The 23767-nt window shown below is 39.0% G+C and overlaps 1 protein-coding gene across 4 annotated transcripts in view; it reads left to right on the top strand.

The window, feature by feature from the left end:
• Positions 1–23767, top strand: part of LOC109621323 (atypical protein kinase C) — a 340341-nt gene that overhangs the window by 44812 nt on the left and 271762 nt on the right. For all 4 annotated transcript variants that reach the window (XR_003898073.2, XR_009998664.1, XM_062856287.1 and 1 more), the window contains exons 2-3: positions 14748–15309; positions 17286–17766. Coding sequence is in view for 2 of the 4 variants with exons in the window: in XM_062856287.1 (XP_062712271.1) it covers positions 14920–15309; positions 17286–17766 (871 nt within the window). In the remaining 2 variants the exon portion in view is untranslated. The remainder of the gene's footprint in view (positions 1–14747; positions 15310–17285; positions 17767–23767) is intronic.

Raw genomic sequence — 23767 nt, forward strand, 5'->3', positions numbered from 1 at the left:
TTATTGTTTCTCTCATATGTTCTTCAACTTCAAGGTTTTGCCTAACAACTGGGTGTGGCTTATTAGGCCGAAAATACATTTGGCCACATTATTACTAAGCCAAATTCTCATTAGGCTAGATTGAAACGAAGCGATCAAAAAACAGGCCATTGCTAGAAGAAGGGAAAATCTCTAAAGGTGCAATTGACAGTTTGGCAACAACTCCTTAACAGCCTAACTTGAAAGAACAACACATTTTCAAGAGATCAAAAAATATCAGATGAAGTTAATAGTTTGGCCGCCAATCAAATACGCAACGTTGTAACTAGAAAGAACAGCCTATTAAATAAAGAAGGGCAGATCTCCTATATAGAAAGCAGCAAGTGCCAATAAAACACATGTTGGTATCCATGTGTTTTATTGGCACTTGCTGCTTTCTATATAGGAGATTTGCCCTTCTTTATTTAATAGGCTGTTCTTTCTAGTTACATCGTTGCGCATTTGATAGCTGGCCAAACTATGACCTTCATCTGATATTTTTTGATCTCTTATAAAAGTATTGTTCTTTCAGGTCGAAAAAACAACCCATTTTTAAAGAGTGAAAAACACCAGATAGAACTAATAAATTGGGCGCGAATCAATTCTGTAACGTTACATCGTTGGAAAGAACACTGTAAATTGAAGAAGGGCAAATCTCCTATGCAGTTAGCAGTTCAACTATAGAAATGCCTTTGAGGAAAAAGGAAGAACAGTTTGTTATTGAGAAGCCAGTCAAAATATATCCATTCGGCTCAACGATGCTGACTCTACTTTGTTAAGTGAACTGAATCGAGAATCTGAGTTCCATTAATTTTTTAAGTTCTACAATCTTGAAAAATAAATGTAAAAAAGTTTTTAGGCTAGATTTTTCGGAAATTGATCAACAACTGGTAAAATTAGTCGTAATTAGAATCAAAAAATGTTTAAAGATTATAAAATATCTTCTCCCTAGCCAAGATCACAGGGTTTGACGGTATTAAAGTGAAGGAAGTTAATTCTAATTCTTGTAATGAAAATATCACCTTTAACACTTTGATGCGCCTCCAACGGTTCATTGCGAACCGGCTGCTACAGATGGAGTATAGCTGATTTATCAGAAATGCTCGATAAACAGGAGGAACCTGCTAGGGCTTAGTAGTTCCTATACCCAGAAAACAGTTTCGGTCGGTTGAGTCTGGTAGGGTTTTGAGAGTCGTTGTGAATCATAATGGAAACATTTATGTTTTGTGACGAATCTTGAAATCTTTTTGGAGTCAGCAGACTTTGAATTGTTGTCTGGGCTTTCCACTATTCGGTTGATTTCAACAATCAATTCAAATATGCAACAATTAGTAGTATATCGTGTATTCAATTTGCTCATTTATAATTCACGACATTTGGTTTACTTGTGATTTAATTTTCACTTCCATTATTTTTTATATATAATAGTTTTGTGAGTAAACCCTAATATGTTTCGAAAATCTAATGCTTAATAATGTTTTGTTGCAATATCAATTTAAAATAACTAGGAAACGAATAGTGTGAAAGTGCAGCATTTGATAATGCTTGCTTATAGATTCGAAGCTAACGGGTGATCAAGACTTCGACGCATATTTGACGAAATCGACAAAAACTGACTACTTCGACTTTGAATAACGTAACCTATTTATAACAAATTAGAGATTTTTACGTTTTTCGATTGATTGTATGAAATCTTTTCTATAGTTTGAAGCTATTTGGACCGATGCTGATAGTGCTAGCGATGTGGACGAAAGACAATTTTCAAAAATAAAAACAGTACTAAAATGAGGATCAACAAAAATGGACATAACAAACACATCGACCATCTAACAGATCATAGACACATCAAAGATTACTGAATTACAGGGCACAACAATTATCTGAACAATAACATGTTTCAAACCTTGACATGACAAAAGAACAAATACAGAATGGACCATACAACAAAACCAAAACATTCACACCTTCTACCGTAACCTTCTGAGTCAGTACGCAACAGTGTCTTACTGGACGACATGCTCCATGCACGGCTGGTGAACTGCTTCTGAAGGATTACGTTCTCTATCCTATCCAAAGGCCTAGTGAACTGTCGTTGTCCGCGCAAACGCTTCGTGCTCCTGCATATAGACGCGAGACGATTCCGCGCACAGTGATGGGAGAGGTTTCTACGTCCCTCGGCGTGCCGCTAGAAACCTTAGAAAAAAAAAAGATTATAAAATATCTTCTCAGGATTTCCTAGAATTGCCTTTCCGGGAAATTAGGCATTCCGGGAAATGGAGCATTCCCGAAATTGGTTTTCCTGCAAATGGGTTATTCCGGAAAATGTCTTTCCGGGAAATGGGGTATCCGGGAAATGATTTCCGGGAAATGTCTTTCCGGGAAATATTATAGAACCGCAGGGAATTTATGATCAAAATCGAAATAGAATTGAGTGAAAGCAGCCATTCTCGTCATTTTCTAACTATCACAAGCAAATTTGTACGATGCACAGATAGATTTGAGGTTAGGGAATGGCCACTTAACTTGGTATTATGGTGGCAACCCGACTAGAAAAATATATCAAGTTTATAACACATTGTGTTATGATGATATGAAAATTTTCTATAACTTATTTTGTTGTAAACTAGCTGCAGGATGACGTTAAAATAACTAAAACTGTAACAAAAAGTACACCGGTCTAATCAAAATAATAAGCTATTTTGTTATAATCAGAACAAAATTATAACAAAATATGATATAAATTTTGGCTTCAAGAAAACTAGTTTCTATCATATTTTGATACAATTCTGTAAAATGCTGTTCTGAATGTCAAATAATCAAAACTAAATCATTTCACAATGAGTTATTGAACAACATTTATTACATAATATGATACAATTGAGTTATAATATGTTTAAACACCAATGTTGTTAAACATGATTATATCACTATGAGTTATACATATCATGGTTTGTTATAATTATGTTATATTTTTGTTAGAATCTTCTAGTCGGGAAGCATTCTACTGCGGCTTATTCTGGTGGGGTTCTCGGAGAAATCCTGACTGGATTTTTTCCAAATTACTCCGGAAACCATATCGAAATCGTTCCGGAAAATCTTCCCGAACCTTCTAGGCATTTGTATTGTAATTAAAATATAAAATAAATAATGTAAAATTGATTGACCTCCCGTCGATGCTACTGCAGTATCACCAGATCAACTACACTCACACAAGAATCCTATTTCGACCCGAACCACATAACAAGATCGAACGAAATTATGACAACTGTTGTTAGAAATAACAATAGTAGATATACAGAGGGTGGCCAAAATGTCTGGGATAGGCAACTTTTTTTTTCTCTAACAAAAAAGTTCAACATGATATAACTTTTCAAAGAGTGCATCAAATATTCTCAAATTTTGACTGTTTGTCAACCTATTATGTACATCATTGGTACAAATTTGGGCTCGATTGATTAATGTTTCGCAAAGTTAGAACCGTTCGGGTAAAACGATTTTTTTAGACATTTTATTTTTGAGCTGTCATATCTCGGAAACCAGTGAGCCGAATTGAATGAAATTTTAAACGTACACTAACACTATGTAAATGCTTCACAAACTATTAAACTTTTTTCGAAAATATGTAATTTTGTTACATAAATGTCAATAAATTTTAATGTTGATCCAATGATTTTCCACTTCTGTTCTCAAGTTATCTCTAATCAGATATATTAAAGTCTATTTAGATTGAAAGAAGAACACATTTAGTAATTTTTGTGTGGTATTGTAAATTTGACTTACTTTCCTCTGTATGGGTAAAAATTTCAACCCGGTGTAACTTAATTCGCCGTGAGAAAATACTACATTTTATAACGTCGTATGAAGTATCAATATATTGTTGATGAACGTTAAAAAAAATCATTCAATTCGGTTCACTGGTTTTCGAGATATGACAGTTCAAAAATTAGTTGTCTCAATAATAGTGTTTTACCCGAACGGTTCTTACTTCGCGAAAAATTATTCAATCGAGCCCAAATTTGTACCAAAGATGCACATATAATAGGTTGACAAACAGTCAAAATTTGAGATTTTTTGATGCACACTATGAAAAGTTACAGCATGTTATTTTTTGTTGGGGAAAAAAGTTGCCTATCCCAAACATTTTGGCCATCCCCTGTATATCTGTTATTGGATTTTTTCCATGTGAATACCCATAACAAAATTATTTTAACATTTGCTATAATTTTAGTAACTGATTTATAACAAAACTTGTTTCATTTATTCAAACAGATATATAACAACATTTGTTATATTATGCACAGGGTTGGTCAACTCTGAGGAGAACTCATAGATAAGTGTATATTTTACACGCGGCACACGTGGCTTACTTCGTTCACATTGCTCTTGTGGTTTTCACTCCTACTACGATGCACACATTTGTGCGATCAAGCTAAAGAGAAAGAGATTTATCTTCTCTTACACTTATCAAAAAAAGAGAAGTCCAAAACCAGTACCATGTGCATTGAGGATTGCAGGGGCTATTTGAAAAGACCCATCTTTAGCCAACCAGTCTTGGTCATCGATGATTTGGAACTACAGGCGAAGTATTTTAAACTTTGGGCTCTCATTTGGGGACAACTACATCGGTCAAAAAAGAAACGCCAAAACTTTATTAACTAAGTGTTTATTAAATGCAAAATTCAACTTTTCAAATGTAATACTAATTATGGTTTAAGTTTATAGGTATGCTCTCTTAGTAAATCACTATTAGCCTTCACGAACAAAACGTTTCCAAGTGTTTCAGGACCAAGTCTTGTTCGAAACCTGGTTAGAACCTGTCCAAGTCCATTGAATGCTCTTTCTACCGATACTTGCGTACACGGAATCTGCAATATCACCAATGCCAGCATAACTAGATCCTTCTCCTTAGGCTTAGACACTTGCCACCATGAAATTATGTCTGTATCAAGTGGCAGAGATGGTTCAAGCCGTAGTTTGCGAATTCGTTTTTCCATGTCATTGAAATCGCTTGTTCTTGCCTGACGGTTCACCGACAGCAACTGTTCGACCCTCGTCAGTCTCCCCAAGCTGGTTGCAGAAGAAGTCGAAGGCACGGGGTCGCCAGCGTCTGTGGTTGATTGTGCCTCACTACCACGAATCATCTTCATGTTTTCCCAAGTCTTGAGAATGTGCTTCTAAGTAAGAGAAATATATAAATATTATAAAATAGGTAGGAATTATGACAAATATATTAACTTACAATTGCTCTTTCTTGTTGATCAGGATTCGAGACGGGGGGATTGAAATCATTAAGGCGGAGATCCATATACAGGGCTGCTAAAAAGGCTTCATTGTCCATCCACATGTGTTGACGATCTTTCAAAGCTCTGTTGAGTTGTTTAGCTAGTGATGAGCAAATATCTTCAAGCTCAAGCGTACATTCTTTCCAGTACAGATAGAAAGATCCACTTGTCAATGCTTCCTCCTGTATTCTCTTGGTCAACACATATACAGGCTTAGTTGCTTGAACAAACTGATCCACGGTCGACCAAAATCGAGCACCAAACTGCTTCTTAAGATCCGGGGTGAGTAAAGACATGATGAAGTCTTTTTGTTGTCGTAGGCAATCAACCATCAGGTGACTCGAACTCCAACGAGTGTCTCCATCGAAAAATGGCAGTTTTTTGGATTTATCCAAACGAAACGAATTTCCGTATGGCTGTGCCCGGAGGGTCTGACTAGTTTCCTCGCTTTGGCCAGAAAGATTGTCACGGACTTCTTTTTGAAAACGTCGTAAACCGAGAGCTGTACATCATGGGCAGCACATCTCACCCCCGTTAGATGTGCGTTATTGAGGTTTTCCAAGTCATCAATTTCTTCGGTGTATTCAACTTCGTCGGCTGAGAAACTCTTCAAAGATTCTGTGTCATCGTCGTCCCTAAAATGTTAAGAATGAAGTTATGCTCAAACTGTAGAAATCGTGGAATTGAACATAATTTATGCAGTACTTACCGATCCAAAAACTCTGCGTCTGTGTCGCATTCGTGGTCAACATCACCGGAGTAGAAGCTTGCATAATCAATGTCGGTTTCTTCATCGCTCGTCGTTTTAGGATCCTCCAGCTCAGCCATTAGCAATGACTGTTCGTTTTTCAATAATTTGGTTGCCTTAATCATGTTGCTTCCGTTGTCAGTTGTGACTGTGTATATCTGAGTGATACCAACACTGAACTTCTTGAGTAATAGCAAAATTTCAGCTCGCAGACTTTCGGCAGTGTTTCGCTCGAATCTTTCAATCATGCCAAGCGTATACACGGTAATCTTGCCGTTATCGATTATTTGGGCATTTATTCCGAGAACAGATCTTCCTTTTCGGGAGGCAAGGTCCATCTTGAGGCTGAGCATATTCCCACGAAGTTTATCAGTAATGCACTGTACAATATGCTGCTCCACTGATTCCAGATACTTGACAATACTTTTTCTCCCGACGTGAGGTAGCTTCAGGCCTTTCTCCATTGGTTCAAGGATGTTCCGGGCGTAGGGAGTATCGAAAAAACGAAAGGGAAGGTTTCCTTCTGTAACCCATTGCACCATGGAGGTAACGTAGACGTTCGGGTCAATCCAGATAACCACCTTTTGTTTCGCGTCGGCTTGGCTCTTCATCGATTCTTCCTCCGTAAGAAGACCTATTTCTGTTGCCTTTGCCTTGTGGGAAGTTACAATATGCCGAGAGAGATTGAACTTAGTTTCGCACTTGAAAGTTTTCGTTGCTTCGCCGCATAGCAGACAAGTGATTATCGTTTTCTCCTCTCCAGCATGGTTGACAACTTTTTTCTTGGAAAAAAAAATGCTTGAATGTCGATAGCTTTCCGTTTTTGGCTCTCCGTCATACTGATTTTGGACGTCCTGCGAGGTCAACGGTTCACAAACTTCTACCTTATTGCATGAACATTTAAGCTCAATTGATGGAGAGTGGGATCGAGAGTGAAGTAAATAACACTTCCCCTGGTAACGATCAAAGTGCACTAGATATATGGTACATGGGAGAACTTCCGTGTGGTGCACAAAGTCTTATTTACACTAAAGAGAATCAAAGCACACTTCTCTTTTGTGCACTAGAAATAGCTCTTTTTAAGCTTGAGTGCGAGAAATGACCAACTCTGATTATGCATTATAATTTAATTGTATCTAACACAATGTCGAAACACGTTCATTGCAATCTTTGTTATATTTTTTGTAACATAATTATTTCAAAATTTTTATGATTTTTTTGTGTTGTTGCGGAAAAAACAGATATTTTTTTATGAATTTCAAATAACTCAACGTACATATGTACAGATGGGTAAATTATTGGTTAAATTGGGAAAAAATCCACAGCTCAGGTGAGATTTGAACTCACGACCCTTATTCGCTAGACAAGTGCTTTACCAACTAAGCTACCGAGCCAATTAATGACCCGGCAACCTAGTTGTCATAAGGTTCAATTCTAATCTCATCGATCTATATCATCTTCCCCTAAACCGCAAATATAACCATCTCTGTTGTACATATGTACGAAGAGCGAAAGCGATTTGTTTATTGTTTGAAACTGTTTGCCTATCGTACAGGCAACGCTTCCTCAACCACTTGTAGAGGAAGATATTTTTTTGTTATTTTGGTCACTCGAGCCAAGAGATTCAACACAAAACTTGTAACAAATTTGTTCTGAAATATATAACAGAATTTCTTATAATTTTGTTATGCTTCGCAAATTTAGTCTAACATAACTTGATATACAGTATGCGGCAGAAAAAAATGCGAAAGTGTTTTTCAACTTCAAACCTCATTTTCGTCCATTTGACATTAACCAATCTATGTTTCAACGTTCCATGATCTATAATAGGCTAGTTTTCTGAAAAGTTAATTAAAAATTTTCCCATTTTGGTCGCTAACCTTTACAGGGCGGCGCCTGAAGATGAAGACAACCAGAATTTTCGAACCGCAGAAAATCGCACAGGTCGCTAAATTTCGCATCTAACAAAAATTTTGATTTTCTCTACAATATCATCAAATATATGTACTTATTTCATCTGCTATGTGAAACTACATGGCTCTGGATCAGTGTGGTCTGGTTGTTCATCGAATTTGAGCTAATTTTGTTACTGTTATAGTCATTTTGTTTAATGACCATTGGGCGCGCAGTTTATTGATACCCGTTTATTAGGCCTACATTATCACATGTTAAACATCAAATGTGTTCATTTTTATTTTTCAGTGCTAGAATATAGACATTGACTGATACACTGTCATGAAAAAATAGTCATATATATCCCGTATTTAGCGTGTAATAGTGCCTTGAACTTTTCGCATTTTTTCCTGCCGCACCCTGTATTTTGTAGTGCAAATATATTACAGCATTGAAACTGATGTGAATTACACACTGCTATCGATATGTGTTTCGTCGAACTAGAGTCAACGTTCCCTAACAAGGGGCCTACCAGAAGGCATTCGCAATAGATAGAACTATTGGTGAAACTATTTGACAAAATCCAGTAAAAACTCCTGTTAGACTATCATTCAACACTGCTTGATGAACTCCTTGAGAAATTGTTGGAAGAATTCCTCAAGAAAGTCCTACAGGAATTTCATAAGCCATTCGTAAAATATTTCGTAATATCCCGGGTAGAGGCGAAAAACAAACCAAGGACAAAATAATAACAAACTTTGTCATCATATCTCATTTTATCATTCTTATGTTATTTATGAAAAACACTAAATATACCTCGCTAAGAACAAAAAATATTATTGCAAAATTTGTTATTTCTGAGTTATTTTATTGAATAACAATAAATAACTGAATAATAACAAAATTTGCAATCATAGTAAAAAAAGTTTTTCTGAGCATCCTAAGTAAAATAACATCCTATTTGCATATTTTGCAATCATAACTTGTATTGTTATTGATGAGTTATTTAGTATTTATTTTATTTTAAATAGAATAGGGGTACTCATTAAACAGATTAAATTGCTGCGTAAGCCATGATTTTCTGCTTATTTGAAATGTTTCATGATTTTGCGAATGAAATAATCAAAGATTGCCTTGGTGATCGCGACGTTTAATCAGTTTAATCAGTTCAAGCTGTTAAGTGAATCCCCCTAATATTGATAAAGAGCAAATGTTGTTATTGGTTTTTTAGTAAAGAAAGCTAAAAAACAGAAAAAAATAACTTTGCTGCAGAAAAAAGTAAATAATAACTTATTTTGTTATTATAAGATCAAACCAAGTACAACACATTTCTGAACTTACAATACAGTTTCCAAACATAAGAACAAAATTTACTATTTTGATGATCTTTTTTGAAATAACATATTTTGATCTTACTTTGTTCTCAATAACTCGATAATAACTTATCCAGTTATTCTTCATTTTGAAATATTTTGTCCTTGGTTTGTTCTTATAAGGATAAAATTAGTTATTATTGAGTTATTTTCCAGTACAAAGTCGGTTATTATTTTTGTTCTTTTAGCTCTTATTCCCAATAACAACAAACCGATAACAAATTCTGCCATTCAGCTATTAATTTTTAATGGCAAAATTTGATCTTCGTTAGTTAAAGCCTGCGCACTTTAGAATCGGTACACTTTCAACCGGCTGCCGCTCAAAAACGGTGTCACTTGGAAAAAAGTGTTGTTAGAAGCAATTGAAGCTTATCTTTTGTAGTTTGTAGGAAATATATAAAATTTGCTGTTTTTATATTTTTAGATGAACTATTGATCTGAGTGCGTAAATAGTGCCAGTAGTTTCTGCACACATTGAGCAAAAACCAATCATTGTCAGATTCAAGATTTGTGTAGGAATATATAATTACCAAATCCACCAATTACGCAGTATAGAATAGTTTTTGGTATTATGGTTGTTGATTTAGGGAGGTAAAATATTCCATGACTGTTTTAAAATTTCCAATATAGCTATGGTAAGCCTTTGAAGGGTTTTATGGAAAATCTGCGGATTGCATAGATATTTAAGGTCAAAAAAGTTGTTTTCGCATAAACTTTAGTCCGGCAAATACGCATACGGGAAGGATACTATACGAATAGTATTGGTATACAAGGAACCAATGATTTGATGCAGAACAATATAAATAATCGTGGCTCGACAGCTGTATGGACTATTGCTGACGAAATTCATTGGATGTGTTTCGATGGCATGAAATATCTAACGATTTTTTTTAAATAAAAATGAATCTACTCAAAAGTTTTTTATTTGTGATCATAGAATCACATCTGTAGTTCCATAATCTATATGGTTTTCAGTGTTTTATCCATGAAAACTATCTTATTTTGGGCTTATTATGAGGAGTTAGCCTTATGACTGTTGATTTCCGACTACTGTGAGGAAAAACTGCTAGTAATTCCAAAAATAATCCAGGTTTCGATATGAATTAAGTTGGGCCACTTGAATTGGGGAATTGTAGATTCAAAAAACGATCCCAGGAAATATTTTTTCGTAAAAAAATACTTTGAGTAAAATTATGTTTTGCATATAGCGTGAATGGACAATAAGGCTATAAGTTTATTATGGTCTTGTGAACCATATTTGTCAAGAGTTTAATGTCGTAACTTGTTTTGAGCATATCTTTGATGAATATAATTTTGTTTCTTGTGGAAATATCAGCCCGAAAGCTGTGAAATTTGCAAATGTTGACGATCATTGGTTTGTGCAGAATAAAATGGCATGAATTTCACAATCAGGTCAAAATTTTATCTTGAAGAAATAAAAACTGAATTTTTCATATTTTTCCTACAAAATACAATAAATAAGCTTCATTTGCTTCTTACAACATTTTTTTCCAGGGTAAACCGTTTTTGATCTGCAGCCGGTTGAAAGTGTACCGATTCTAAAGTGCGCAGGCTTTATTTTCTTTTACCCGGGATACTCCTGAATGATTTCCACTAGGAACATCTGAGAGAATTCCAGAAGTCTGTTCCAGAGGAGTTTCGGAAGAATCTGCAGAGATTGCAGAATGAGCTCCTGGAGAAATCATAGAAGAAATTTCTTGAACAATTCCAGGTTACCTCCAGAAATTTCTTCTGTGAGGTATTCCTTCCGAGACCTCTTCCGTTATTCCTACTAACAAAAGTAGCTGCATTACTGCTATTGAAGCAAAAGCTTTCATAAGAAATATTTTTTAAACGTTTATACAGCAACAACTTTGGTTGGATTTCTAGGTATTTCATTCATTTATTCTGAAACTTCTCTAGAAATTCCACATAAGATTCACACTGGAAATCTTTCCTGGGGTTTTCTACGTGTTTTTCTGTGATTATTCCAGGGGCTTCTTTTGGGATTCCTCAAGTAGTTGCGTTGGGGTTTCCTTATGGAATTCCTCCTGATATTCCTTTCGAGGATTATTTCTACTGAGTTTCTGAAGATAACTCTAGTAGTTCTTTCATGGGTTCCTCCCGGAGTTCCTTCCTGTATTCTCCCAGCAATTCCTTCTTAGATTCCTCCTTTTGAGCATACCGTCTTCTGAGACATACCCAGGGAAGTTCTTTCTGGGATTCCGCCAGGATTTGGTTCTGAGATTAACCAGCAGTTTCTTCTAGGATCCCTCCAGGAGTTTCTTCACCAGTGCCTCTCGGAGTTCCTTCTGAGATTTCTTAAGGAATTCTTTCTGTAATTCGTTAAGAAGTTTCTTCTGTGATGCAAACAAGTCAGAATCGAAATCAACAAAGCCACGAAACGTCAAATGTTTAGCAAATGTTCCTTTAGCAACCGAGGCGTATCATTTAGAAGGTTTTTCAAGGTTTCGTTGCCGTGTTGTTTACGATTCAGACATAGAAAATTTTTGTCAGCTTTCTGACTTTGAAACATTTTGCACAGCTTTTCATGAGTAGGGGTGGTGGGGGTAAAGTGGACAACCTAAGCATTTTGGTCGTTTCCCGCGGAAATGCGGCAAAATCCATCTGCTTTTCCGAGTGACATGGAAGGTAATGATATACTCCAAAAATCTTGTAAGGGGTTGCATTTAAAAAATATTGTTTTCTTTGATAATTTTATTCACCAAATCGTGCATCAAAATAGCGTGAAAAAAATTGGTGGGGGTAAAATGGACAATCGATGGGGTAAAATGAACAAGTCGTTAAAAGTTATATAACGGCATATTGTTTCTATGTTTTTAAATACAAACTATCAAATTTCATACGATACCTTCATTTTGTTGTTTTCAAACTTTTAATACAAACTTAGAAACACATATAAATAAATATTGTAAAAATAGTGTAAAAAACAAGCACTGTTTTGGACGAAAATTATATTTTGTTGATATAAAATATTTTTTTATAACTTTTTACTTCAATTATCTCACGATAGGTATATCGGCTGATGATTCTGAAGTTTGCAAAAAAAAAAAATGAAATTTTGGTGAAATTTGAACCGATTGTCCATTTTACCCCCACGGTCTAATTTTGTTAAAATCATTTCCAAAACTTGTTTTTTTACAAAACTTAATTTTTTTTTTTCGTTCAAAAATATTGTTCTACATGGACTTTACTGGTTTAGGGTGTAAAACTTGTAATAATTTGAAAATAACTTACGAGAAAACCTTAGCAATTATAAGCAGATTTTACATCATTTCCGATTTTTCACGTGATTTTTAAAGTTTTTTTCATCTTGAAGAGGTTTATTTGATTTTAATGTTCAAGATCAGCAAAAGTATAATGATTCATGCTTAGGCATAAGCTTCAATCGTTGAAACATTTTAAAAAACAATAAAAGCCATGAAACTGTACCCTGTCCATTTTACCCCACCTGTCCACTTTACCCCCACCACCCCTAGTTGGATTTCAAAATGATGGAAATGCGTGCGTGAGAAAGTGTTCTGATTCTGAGATTCTTCTGGGGGTTTATTTAAGATTCCTTCAGAAGTTCCCGCTTGGTTTTTTCCATTAGTTTTCCATTCCATTCCATTCCATCTTCCATTAGAAAGAATCTAATCTTCTGAGATTCTCTCAAGAGCTCTTGTCAGGATTCCTCCAGGAAGTACTCGCGCGATTGTTCCAGAGATTCTTTCTGGAATTTCTTACGGATTACCTTGAGATTACTTCAAGAGTTCCTAGATTCCTTCCGATTTTTTTCTAAAATAAAAACAAAATCTTTCTAAGATTACCCCAGCAGTTTTTCCTAAAATTCCTCTAAAAATTTCTTCCGTAGTTACTCCACAAATTTATTCTAGGATCCCTCTTGGGTTTCCTTCTGTGATACCTCAGGTAGCTCCTTCTGAGATTCTTTTTGGCATTCCTTCAGAAGTTCCATCTGGGATCTCTTCTGAGATTTTCAAAATGTTCCATCTGAGATTCCTCCAGGATTCTGAAAGGAATCTTGGAAGTAGTTCCTGGAGCAATCCCGGAAGAAGTTCTTGGAGGAATCCCAGGAGATGTTCCCGGTTCCAAGAATACCCTTTGGAAGTCGAAAAAACAATTCTGAAGACATTCCAAAAATACTTTCAGGAGAATCTCGGAAGAAATTCCTGGAAGATTCCCGGGTCTTCTTGAAAAATCCCGAAAGAAATCCCATGAAGTCCCAGAATGAATCTCAGAAGAAATCCAGGAAAGAGTTCTTGGAGGAATCTCAGATGGAATCTTTCAGGAATCTCAGAGGACACTCCTGTAAGGATCCCAGAGTGTGCTTATGTAGGAATACCAAAAGAAATCTTAGATATAGCTACATCAGGAACCACAGATGGAAATCCTAAAGAGATCCTAGAATAAATTTGTGGAGAAACCACGAAAAGAATCTCTGGAAGAATCCCGGGGGTACTTCCTGGAGGAATCCTGACAAGAGCTCTTGAAGGATTTCCAGACGTAACCTCTTTAGGAATCATAGAAGAAAGTTTAAGAAGAACCCCAGAGGGAACTTCTGAAGAAATCATAAATAAATCCCCGGAAGAATCTTATCAAGAACTCTCTGTGAATCCCAGAAGAAACTTCTGGAGAAGTCCTGGAACAAATATGTGAAACCCGGGTGGAATTCCTCTGGAATTCTGGCAACATTTTTCCGTAGTCCGAAAACTGATAAAACTGCCATTCCGAATTGTAAACAACAAGACTATGAAATATCAAATACTTAAAAAAAAACTCTTAGCAATAGTGGCGTGTATTACCCTATATAACCTGACCGAGAAGAAAAAGTTAATATTAATGATCAATTTCAAACGCGCCCGAATAGCCGACTCTTGTAGCTAACTTTCGTTTATTTCCGCATAATTTATTCTTATTCTTACAAGCAAAAATAGGCAAAACCACCCATCTTAGTGGAAATAGCACGAATTACCCAGCATATTAATTCCACTCAGCAATGTTTTACCCACGCTTTCCAGACTAATAATCGCGTCTAAATATTGGCTCGTACTGCGCTCGTTCCACCCCCAAATATAATTTATCTACATTCTAAGTTGTTGCTCCGGTTGCTACAAAGATATCGCCATGGAAATGCCGGCAAACTAGCTCTAGCTAAGAGCATAGCACGCAGCCACTCACCAAAGTTCGCGTCATTACCCCTTAATTTATGTGTTGTACGTAGCCGCTCTAACAACGTTGAAGTCGGTATCAGCCCCTGGTGGGCGCTGCTTCTCCGCACATCTCTCTCTGGTTTCCATCTAAAAGGGCGCGGTCGTCGTCCTGGGTCCTCCTGGGGTGTTCGATGATGAGCCATCGCCCCCGACCCAGCCCAGTTAACCAACATAGCAAATTTCCCTTTCTATCTCATTTCAGCAACCTCCTAGCGCAGCGGTGTAAAAGTATTGTGTGTAGAAGAATAAAAGTGCGAATCGAAGTTTCCGTCGTCGTCGTCGCCGCCCCCATCCTTTAGTTGTAATTTAGAAAGTTCCGTAGAAAAAAGTGCTCAACTCGTGTCTCGCGGGGGTTCGACGCCTCTATCGTCGTCATGGCTTGGGGTTACTGGAGTGCGACGGCCGTCGACCGGGGTCGATCCCCGCGGCGAAACACCCAACAACAGCAGCAACAGCAGCAGTATCCATACCAGAACCAGAACTACCAGCAGTACAGTTTGGCCCAATCGCAGCACCAGCAGTCGACGCAGTGCCTCAACAGTTGCCCACAGGCGGCGGCGGTGGTGGAACCTGCGCCTCAACCGGTTCAACCGGTACAACAACAACCGGCTCCACAACAGCAGGTCCAGCAGCAGCAGCAAGTTTGCGGCAGTCCGTGTCACAGTCCCTGTCACAGTCCCCAGTTCATCGAACAGCTTCCGCCGGATCTGCCCTGCACTCCGGTTTGCACCTACTCACGTCGACAGTCACTTGATAGTCCACAGGTAGATCGATGTTGACGCCCCTATGAGGGGGTGTTGCTCCTAAAAGCCATGGAGGATTTGGGTGGGGTCGAGCGGTTGATCGGCGGTGATTTGGGTCCTGGGATCGAAGTGGAGTGCCTAGTATGTGTAAGGTTTTGTTGCGGTTAGGATGATCAAAACTAGGTTGAACTTAGGTCTTGAAACCGTGATAAAACCTACACGTGATTCGATGCTGATCCTGGAACCCTCACTGCCTAAGTGTTCAATGCTATGCGGAAAATACTGACTTGAAAATTCCTTCGGAAGTTCCTCCAGGAATTCCTTCGGAAGTTCCTCCAGGAATTCCTTCGGAAGTTCCTCCAGGAATTCCTTCGGAAGTTCCTCCAGGAATTCCTTCGGAAGTTCCTCCAGGAATTCCTTCGGAAGTTCCTCCAGGAATTCCTTCGGAAGTTCCTCCAGGAATTCCTTCGGAAGTTCCTCCAGGAATTCCTTCGGAAGTTCCTCCAGGAATTCCTTCGGAAGTTCCTCCAGGAATTCCTTCGGAAGTTCCTCCAGGAATTCCTTCGGAAGTTCCTCCAGGAATTCCTTCGGAAGTTCCTCCAGGAATTCCTTCGGAAGTTCCTCCAGGAATTCCTTCGGAAGTTCCTCCAGGAATTCCTTCGGAAGTTCCTCCAGGAATTCCTTCGGAAGTTCCTCCAGGAATTCCTTGGGCAATTCCTCCAGGAATTCCTTGGGCAATTCCTCCAGGAATTCCTTGGGCAATTCCTCCAGGAATTCCTTGGGCAATTCCTCCAGGAATTCCTTGGGCAATTCCTCCAGGAATTCCTTGGGCAATTCCTCCAAGAATTCCTTGGGCAATTCCTCCAGGAATTCCTTGGGCAATTCCTCCAGGAATTCCTTGGGCAATTCCTCCAGGAATTCCTTGGGCAATTCCTCCAGGAATTCCTTGGGCAATTCCTCCAGGAATTCCTTCGGCAATTCCTCCAGGAATTCCTTCGGCAATTCCTCCAGGAATTCCTTGGGCAATTCCTCCAGGAATTCCTTGGGCAATTCCTCCAGGAATTCCTTCGGCAATTGCTCCAGGAATTCCTTCGGCAATTCCTCCAGGAATTCCTTCGGCAATTCCTCCAGGAATTCCTTCGGCAATTCCTCCAGGAATTCCTTCGGCAATTCCTCCAGCAATTCCTTCGGCAATACCTCCAGCAATTCCTTCGGCAATTCCTCCAGGAATTCCTTCGGCAATTCCTCCAGGAATTCCTTCGGCAATTCCTCCAGGAATTCCTTCGGCAATACCTCCAGCAATTCCTTCGGCAATTCCTCCAGGAATTCCTTCGGCACTTTGGCAATTCCTCCAGGAATTCCTTTGGCAATTCCTCCAGGAATTCCTTCAGCAATTCCTCCTGGAATTCCTTCAGAAAATCCTCCAGGAATTTCTTTGGAAATTCCTCCGTGAATTCCTTCCGAAATTCTGTTAATAATTTCTTTGGAAATTCCTTCAGGAACTTCTTTAAAAATTCCTCCAGGAATTCTTTTGGAAATTCCTCCAGGAATTTGTTTGGTAATTCCTTCTGGATTTTATTACTCCTCCAGCGATTCCTTCGGAAATTTTGCGTAAACTTCTTCAGGATTCTACCGATCCTCCATAAATTCCTCCAGAAATTTCTTCAAAAAATCCTTCAGGAATTTTTACAGAAATTTCCCCAGGAATACTTACAGAAGTTTCTTGAGTAACTCCTGCATAACTGCTCGGGAAGTTCCTCCAGGAGTTTCTACAGTCATTCTTGCAGTAGATTTTTGAAGATGATTTCTTTCATGCCTGGCATTGAACGGGCTGGGCTCATCGCCGTTGTAGCTCACCCACCGTCCTCCAAAAATGGCATTAATTTATCATTGGACTATAGCAATGACCTCAGTGGAAACCCTTTTCTTTCCCGAAATCCCTGACGACGACTTCATGCGAATTTGCTGCTGCTTCTGCAACCCACCACCTCTTCCAGGCCAACCAACTGACGGACATCATCTGCCGGGCGGCCCAGCCTTCAATCCAATCGGCCGGCAATACCCTCACGAGGGGCACCTCCCTGCGGGACACCGGGGACTACGCGGTGCCCCATCCGCATCCGCATACGCACCACTACATGACCACGTCGGATACGCCGCGGACTCTCAGCCGGGTGGGATCCTGTCCGGGTTCGACGGGTGGTTCCGGATCGGCTCACGGGTCCGGTTCGGGGTCCAGTCCGGGTGCCGGGCCTGGGAGCGGCGGAGGAGGTGGCGGTGGAGGACGGGAATCGATCATCGGCAGCAGTATGGGGATCTGTGGGATGGGTATATTGGGGGGTAGTCAAGGGGCGGGGCTGGAGTACGTGGAGTGTTCACATTACGACCGGATGCCGCTGCCGATTCCGGTGAAGATACCGGTGGTGCCACCGCCGCAGATGCACTCGGAAGATGAGATCGAGCCGGCCTACGCTACAGGTAAGTAAATGAGGGGCTCGGGAAAACTTCAGTTTGCTTTTATTTGTGGGCTTGTGGTGGGTAGATGAATTGAGGATTCGCTAATGAAACTTAGGAATATCCTTGAGGTTTCGGAAAAACTACCAATCATTGTTTATGGAAACAAAAGTCGGATGATCGCCACCATATGTTCTTACAAAACCTTGAAATCTGATACTTAGTTTTCAGTGTAATGTTTCTCAAGTAACACTACCAAGTCAAAAAGTTTCTAAGAGGTCCTAAGAACCACAATAAAACCAAAATAAAAATATTTTGGGTTTAAAATGGCTGTCAATTTCTTCCCTAGAACTTATGGCTGCTTGGAGTATTTCATACTCTACTATTGTCCGATGTGCCTCGCTTGCCTTCTGTTTTTGCCCAATAGGTATCTTCAGTGTATAAATGTTCGTGGTCTTTTAATTTATGTAAATGGTAATGACACAGCCCAAGTGACATTTCGAGGCCCAATTAGTCTTGAAGGGGTTGTGAGAACCGCCATAAAACCTAATACCTTTTATTAAGGTTTATGATGGTTCTATGATCGTCTTCAAGTCTATTTGACCTAAAAATGTTACGTGACCTCCACGTTCAAATTCTGGCCAATGAGGGAAAGGCCGCGGAACTGATGATGCATTTGCTCGTTCTCTGCAGACTGCATAACCTACTGCATCTATACGTAATATCTTGTGGAGAGAATGTAGCGGAAACGGTACAGGTTCGCTTTTGGTTGGTGGGTTGCCGAAGTGTAAGCACATGACGGTGAATTCGATGTTCCTGAAGGCTTTACGGGCGTCATCAGAGTCATCAATCATTGCTCTCAAACTTTGAAGATGACAATATCGAATTCTACTGCATGAAATGAGCTGAAAATTTGATCGTTTGTATGCTTACATGTGATGAACAATCGATTAAGTTTTCAGTAGGATCAGCCAGAGATTTGCATCGTAAAAGTTTCGAGGGTAATGATGATGAAACAGAAGCGGAAGATAGCAAAATTACCACGGCGTCCCCTTATCACCTGAAGTACACTTAAAACAAGATGCTTAAATACATGAAAATAACTGATAGAACATTTCAATAAGGTACACCGGGGCAAGTTGAAACGGGTGGGGCAAGATGAAACAGCGGGTTAACATGATGTTTTCTATTGATGATAAACAATTTGATTGCCATAACACATAGTTTTTGATTCAAACAATCTTTTAGTGAAGAATAAATTTCCAAATTTGATTGAAATCTACTTCAAAACTTCGCGTTTCATCTTGCCCCACCCGTTTCAACTTGCCCCGGTGTACCTTACTTAATTGTTTTAAAATAGCTTTAAAATAGAAAAAATACTCCTCGAGCCTGTTGGCTCCGTAGAACGACCAAGCTTCTGCCACGACGGTACCGCTGAACGTCACTGTTGCGGCGGTGCGTATTTCCCAGCCGATCCCATTTTCCATCATGCAATATAGCGGTGCCCTCGCAATTCATCTCGCTCGATTTCCCCTCCGGACCCGTGTAGGTGGGTTGTTTATTTGCCAAAAGGCAGGTGCAATAAACGCAGAAAAAGGCCAGCGAAAGAAAAAAGCCCACAATTTATGCTCCCACCGGTTGGAAGGTCATTGGAGCTTCATTTCTTTTCCGGTTATGACAGAGAGAGGCACCGACCAACCGACCGAACGAAGAGTCGAAGAACCAAAGCCGGGTTGCATATTTTCGCTTCTTTTCCGTGCACCACGACGCACGACCCGAGGCGATATTTTCATTTCACTGTTTGTGACGGCCGGGGTGACGTATATTCCATTCTCAGGTAGGCATGAGAATTGTTGGGAGGAAAGCACCCGCATCATGAAAAACGCCACACATAGTGTTGGTCATTGCATTTGTAACTTCTTGGAGTTTTAGTGAGTAGTTATTATAGATAGAAACTATTAATGCAAAGATTATATTTTGTTCGACACATGAACATATGGCAACACGGAGAGTCAGTGCGAATTACTAGGCGACCAGTATAAATAAATGAAGCCTAGCTTTACCGAACATCATATGTAACATATGTAAACAAAAATACTTTTTTTTGCAATTTCTCATCATAATAGGCTGTTTCTCCTCACGAAAATCTGCTAGGAAAAGGCCTACTTTCCCACACCAAATTAACAGTGCTGTAATGGTTTATTACAGCACTGATTTGCGTTGCGTAATGAACCATTACAGCACTGTTTTCAGCTTTGATCAACTTCTTGATGCTTTCTGGACGCTGGTTTGAAAAATAGTGACAACTGATCAGACTTTCTCAAACATGACTATGAACATCAGTGTGCAGTTTGATGAAAATGTTTTGTTGAAAACTACAAGGGATGGCCAAAATGTTTGGGATAGGCAACTTTTTTTTCTCTCACAAAAAAGTTCAACAAGCTATAACTTTTCATAGAGCGCATCAAAAAATCTCAAATTTCGACTGTTTGTCAACCTATTATGTGTGCATCATTGGTAAAAATTTGAGCTCGATTGATTAATATTTCGCAAAGTTAGAACCGTTCGGATAAAACACTATTTTTCAAACACCTCATTTTTGAGGTGCCACATCTCGGAAACCAGTGAACCGAATTGAATGAAATTTTGAACGTACACTAACAATATGTGAATGCTTCACAAACTATTAAAACATAGGTACTTTTTAAACATTGAGAAAAAAAAGTTATCATGGATTGACACTTTTTGGATTTTTCTCGAAAAAATGTATTTTTTTACATCAATGTCAATAAATTTTAGTGTTGATATCCAAAGATTTTCCACTTCTGTTCTCAAGTTATCTCTAATCAGATATATCAGAGCCTATCAAGAGCCTATTTAGATTGAAGGAAGAACACATTTAGTAATTTTTGTGTGGTATTGTAAATTTGACTTATTTTCCTCTATATGGGTAAACATTTCAATCCGCTATAACTTAATTCGCCGGGAGAAAATATTACATTTTGTAACGTCGTATTAAGTATCAATATATTGTTGATAAACGTTATAAAATTCATTCAATTCGGTTCACTGGTTTCCGAGATATGACAGTTCAAAAATTAGTTGTCTAAGTAATAGTGTTTTACCCATACGGTTCCAACTTCGCGAAAAATTAATTAATCGAGCCCAAATTTGTTTGATGCACTCTATGAAAAGTTACAGCATGTTGAGTTTTTTTTGTGGGAGAAAAAAAGTTGCCTATCCTAAACATTTTGGCCATCCCCTGTATCTCAAGCGGTAATTTATGAAATTGCATTAAACGTTGTACGCAACTCGGTGCTGAACTCGATTTTTACAGCACTTGTCGTAATTATCCAACTCGGCAAGCCTCGTTTGATAAATATACGACTCGTACTGTAAAAATCTTCATTCTGCACCTTGTTGCGTAAACTACTATTACTATAAACCAATATATTCCAACTTTTATCGTCATTCGGACAAGTTACTAAAAATATTAGTTGACCCTAGTAAGATCGTAGTGCGAATCCCCAACATCCTAGGAAGGTTAAACCGTTCAGGTTGCGTTCTTCAACTTCCGTCACCAAGTATTCCACCTTATTCCAGAGGTATGCGTTATGGGCCCATATAGCCGAGGCGGTAAACGCACGGGTATTCAGCATGACCATGCTGAGGGTGACGGGTTCGATTCCCGGTCGGTCCAGGATCTTTTCGTAAAGGAAATTTCCTTGACTTCCTTGGGCATAGAGTATCTTCGTGCCTGCCACACGATATACGCATGCAAAATGGTCATTGGCAGAGGTAGCTCTCAGTTAATAACTGTGGAAGTGCTCATAGAACACTAAGCTGAGAAGCAGGCTTTGTCCCAATGAGGACGTTACGCCAACAAGAAGAAGAAGCGTTATGGGCTACATCAAGAAGAAAGTATTGCCGTTCAAGCAATCCAGTAGTTTTCCGGAACCGGTTTTCCGGTTATGACACCTGGAAGTTCCGGGTCTCGAAAGTGTGAGACGTAGTCGTCAAGGATGTTCCAGCAGATGCCGGGGAGGCAGCCAAGTTCTAGTACATGGACTGTAAGGCGAAGTCCCCGTTGGTTATCCGAGAGAAAACTACAACAAAAGAAATGTGGAAGGTTCTCGAAGATACATTCGCTCGCCAGTAAGTCTGCCGAGAAGTGAATGGTAGCAAATCTTTCGTCCGCAGCTGACAGAAGGGACGTCATTTCGTGCCCATCTGCTGAAGTTTGAAGACCTTGTTGGGCAACATCGAGTGGCCGGTTCAAACCTGGAACAGAGCGATGTGTGTGCAGTACTTAGTTTGTCCAACTTTTTCAGTTTGAATCTTTTGACCCTTTGATGATAGCCCTAGCAAACCTACTGGAAATCGAGTTGACATAGGAATTGACGAAAACCCGGTTGTTTAACGAGCTGCCAAAGCGTTTGGACAGGATACATAGCAACGAAGAAAAATCAACTGGTTTTTCCGGGAATCAACGTCAGAATCAAGGAGGCGAGAAGTTCAACGGGAAGTGCCATGCCTGTGGCAAACGCGGCCACATGACTTCGAGGGTACGTTTGCATCAATAGCGAAGCTTTGTACCGTGCGCGTGATTAGCTGGCTACTGTGGACGTTAAGCCGGCATTCCTCCACAGAGTGCTGAAGGATTTGTACATGGAAGTACCACAAGGCGTAAAGGTGAAACCAGGCAGCATGTGTAAGCTGCAGAGATCTCTACATGGGCTAAAACAAGCATCACGTTGCTGGAACGAGAGGTTTATCGCGACTCTACTGAAGTTGGGATTCCGAAGGTCCATTCTAACTGTGACTGGTGTCTCTACGTCTGTAGCTCTAAAGGCGATCAAGTTTATTTGGTGCTCTACGTGGACGACTTCCTAATAGCTGGAAGAACATTCGAACAATCGAGAAGCTAAAATGCCGCCTTTCGTATGAGTTCTAGATGACTGACTGTGGCGAAGAGACTTTTTTTTCTGGGGATCTCGACCAGAAGCACATATCAAGATCTTACCCCAATTATTACAACTGTTCTTAAAATAACAATAGTCAGTATAATTCTGTTATAAGGATTTTTCCGTGTGAATATCCATAACAAAATTACATTAACATTTGTTATAATTTTAGTACCTAACAAAATTATAACAAAAATTGTTCCATTTGTTAAAACAGATGAATAACGGCATTTGCTATATAATGCATTATAATATAATTGGCGACAAACAAATCTAAAGGTCCAATCTGCAAAAGAGAGTCTCTCTTTGTTCCGATTGTCTTTGAATTATTACGATGGCACAGTGGTCATTTTGAGAATTTGTGATGTGTAGATCAAAAAAGGATTGTTAATTATATTTTCCGACGCAAGAAGTAAATCAAAATTTATAACAAAACTTGTAACAAGTTTGTTCTGAAATATATTACAGAACTTGTTATAATTTTGTTATGATTTCGCAAGTTTAGTAAAATTTGATATAATCTTGTTATGATAATATCTCAACATGTTATATTTTTGTTTTAATTGGAAAAAGTTTTGACAGAATTTCTGTTATTTTAACTATTAAACGGCACATGTTTTATAACAACCGTTGTTACAAAAAGCATTGTTACAAAAACCTACTGAAATTCTGCTGAAAGTTTGGCATGGCCGAGTGTAATTCCATCAAGAACCCGATGGAGAAAGGACTTCAGCTGTATCGCAGAGAATGTCGTACTTCCCATCCGTACCGGGAGTTCCTGGACAGCATAATGTATCTGATGCTCAGCGTTCGTTCGAATTTGGTACCTCAATGTGACTGCTACATGGGACTACAGTTCAAACGAAATGCAGTCTGCAGACCACTTGTCGGATTCGTAGGATTTCCTGCACAAGCCGCAGAAAGCAACCAACAGTCTCCATGTCTTCAAGCGAAGCCGACTGTGTTGCGCTAGGTGCAGCCGTATCCGAAACCATCTGGTTGGCCGGAGTTTTGGAAGTCCGTAACAACAAGAAACCAACGGATTCTGTGGCAATCTACGA

This window comes from Aedes albopictus, chromosome 3 (genome assembly GCF_035046485.1).
Source record: "Aedes albopictus strain Foshan chromosome 3, AalbF5, whole genome shotgun sequence".
Taxonomy (NCBI): domain Eukaryota; kingdom Metazoa; phylum Arthropoda; class Insecta; order Diptera; family Culicidae; genus Aedes; species Aedes albopictus.